The following is a 2,500-nucleotide window of genomic DNA, read 5'->3' as shown; positions in this document are numbered from 1 at the left end:
CTATGGCTTTTGCAATTTTCAGAACTTTTAAAACATCACTTGTGCCCTTAAATCATGAAATGCACTCATGTTCATACTTGTGTGATTTCCCATACTTATAATGGCAAGTTGACTTTTATTAGCTCGTTTTAGTTGTTTTTCGTTGTTGAGTGTCTAGTGTCAAGTGCACATGAAGCTTGCTCAGTTAGCTTAAAGTAGAAGGGTAGACATACTAAATCTGTGATCTTCAAATCCATAGGATCCTGATTTTGCTCTTGAAAGAGTCAAAATGGACATAGAAGCTCGTAATCAGGCACAAAAAGATCAGTTGTCAGGCAAAGTAAGTGTTTTCTGAAATCTCATTTTACGAAATTATTTTCATTTTATTTAAAAGCAAGATCCCAAATCAGTAAGGTTATTGCAAGTGTTTTATTGTATTTTTAATAGAAACATACAAAACCCAAGAGAGAAACATGGATGACAGAGCTGCCTGCAGATCTAAGTAAAAATTTTGGTGAGTCTGTTGGTCATTTGGACTTCACTACCGTTAATTCTCTATTAAATCCCACTGGGAGACTTATTTATTTCAAACGCATTATAGGGGGGCCCATTTGAGATGGGGGGCCTCATCTAATTTAGCAAAATATATTACCAGTAGCAAAAAAAGGAAAGAAAAAGAAACAGAGTCGAGTTACGGTTCACTACTTTGTGTTTTGGACCAGGGCAATGACTGTCTAATATGGAGGTTTGAGCGGTATTATATGTGTTGTACAAGTCATTTGCAACATTTTTATTGACTTGCAGGAATGAATCTGAACTTCCAGCACATGAATAAACCATGATACGGGATCAGTCCACATGAATTGTTACTGGTGGTTGATAATCAATACTGTCTATCATTAATTGATTTGGTTATGAAGAATAGGCAAGGAGAGCTAAATAACTTTCTTCCTCCAAAAAGTGGTGGGCTTATTAGAGAGAGGGGGGCTTATTTACTTAATAGAAGATTTACGATAATTTGTAATGCAACTTTAAACCTGGTACATGTACCCGCAAAGAGAATAGTAGTGTAGCAGCTCTGATAACCTGCTATTGTTTGGCATTATAAGCAGCTTCTATTGTTTTTAAGTCTGTCAATGTTTCAATTGTTTAGTCTTTTGTTTTTTGCTTGGGTATCGAGCTACTCACATTATATGTTACGACAACTGCCACATGACTCAAACAGAATGGACTTTGAAGGGACAACCTAACATATTTTCAGGTCTTTGTTACTTGGTATTTAAGAGCAATGTTGAATAATAAGCAAATTAATAGCAAACATTTCTAATGGTTCCAGGAACTTAACTAGTAACATCATGGTGCCTCCAAACAGAGTCAAAAGTTAACTTGCACTGAAGATTTCTTTTATAGTTATTTATGTATTTATATTATTTATGATAATATTTGTAGGCCTGGGACCCCGTAAGTTCCGCAGTCGTGCGGTTGAATTGGGAGATCAGTCAGTTTGGACAGACACTCCAGCAGACAAGGCAAGAAAGGTACAGGATCCTGATAATGTTTTTCTATCCCTGCTTGTAAAAAATGTCAAGCCCTATTTTATCCTTGCTATTCTACTATTAGTAGCAGTTTTTTTTATAATTCTGTGGAATGCTGTTTAGCACTATACTACAATAATAATGTTATTAATGTTAGTGCAGGCCCAAAACTAGTTGAAATGGTAAATAATATAGAACTATTGTACTAACAGGGGTTTCAATAACTTCTGAAATAGCGGTCCATGATAGCCCATTGAAGGCGGCAGTTTGACAAGTTTATGATAGCATTTTTAGTGAAAATCAAGGCAAACTAGCCGGCGGTGTGAGGCAAAGCAGGCAGCGGTATACTGCCGGTAACCGGCTTCTATTGAAACCCCTGGTACTAATCAAATTTCAAAAGAAAAACAAACTAATTATTTTGTTTTGTGTGGATTTCAGTACTACTGAAACCATTTTTGAAGAGTATTGAAAGTGCAATGGGAAAATTAAAAGACCTAAATTTTCTCATATTTTTATCCATAGTCACAAGAAAACAACAAATCCATGAAAAGAGAGGCTAATGATGATGAACCCATTAGGAGTCCATGGGAGCTGGAAAGAGACAAGCAAATGAATAGCCAAGTTGAAAATTATAACGTAATAAGCAACAAATATGATCCACTTAAAAAATTAATCAGTGTCATTGATTGGCGCTCTAGGAATTTGGCAACATAAAAGGACCAATAAAATTACTGTCGATTTCTGTACCTTTTGCGGTTTCAAGTGTTAATGGGGTCATAGTTTTTGAGTCGACCTAGATGTTGTTAACCCGTATGGTGCCCCCATTGACAAGAAAATCATCTGGTGTTAGAGTAAAATCTATTAGATTTTCAGGCAACATAAAATAACCAATGAATTGTTATTGTCGCTTTCTATAACTTTTGCAGTTTCTAATGTTAATGGGGACATTAAGGTTTTCGAATGGACCAAGATGTTGGTAACCCTTT

The 2,500-nt window shown here is 35.7% G+C and overlaps 1 protein-coding gene across 1 annotated transcript in view; it reads left to right on the top strand.

Moving 5' to 3' along the window:
* The window catches only part of LOC138028324 (GPALPP motifs-containing protein 1-like), an 11,147-nt gene that overhangs the window by 4,130 nt on the left and 4,517 nt on the right, over window positions 1–2,500 (top strand). Inside the window, exons 3-6 of the mRNA XM_068875808.1 lie at window positions 239–319; window positions 427–493; window positions 1,429–1,517; window positions 2,037–2,150. Coding sequence (XP_068731909.1) covers window positions 239–319; window positions 427–493; window positions 1,429–1,517; window positions 2,037–2,150 — 351 coding nt within the window. The remainder of the gene's footprint in view (window positions 1–238; window positions 320–426; window positions 494–1,428; window positions 1,518–2,036; window positions 2,151–2,500) is intronic.

Source organism: Montipora capricornis, chromosome 13, assembly GCF_036669925.1.
Source record: "Montipora capricornis isolate CH-2021 chromosome 13, ASM3666992v2, whole genome shotgun sequence".
Lineage (NCBI taxonomy): Eukaryota > Metazoa > Cnidaria > Anthozoa > Scleractinia > Acroporidae > Montipora > Montipora capricornis.
This window is presented reverse-complemented; position numbering and strand designations above follow the sequence as displayed.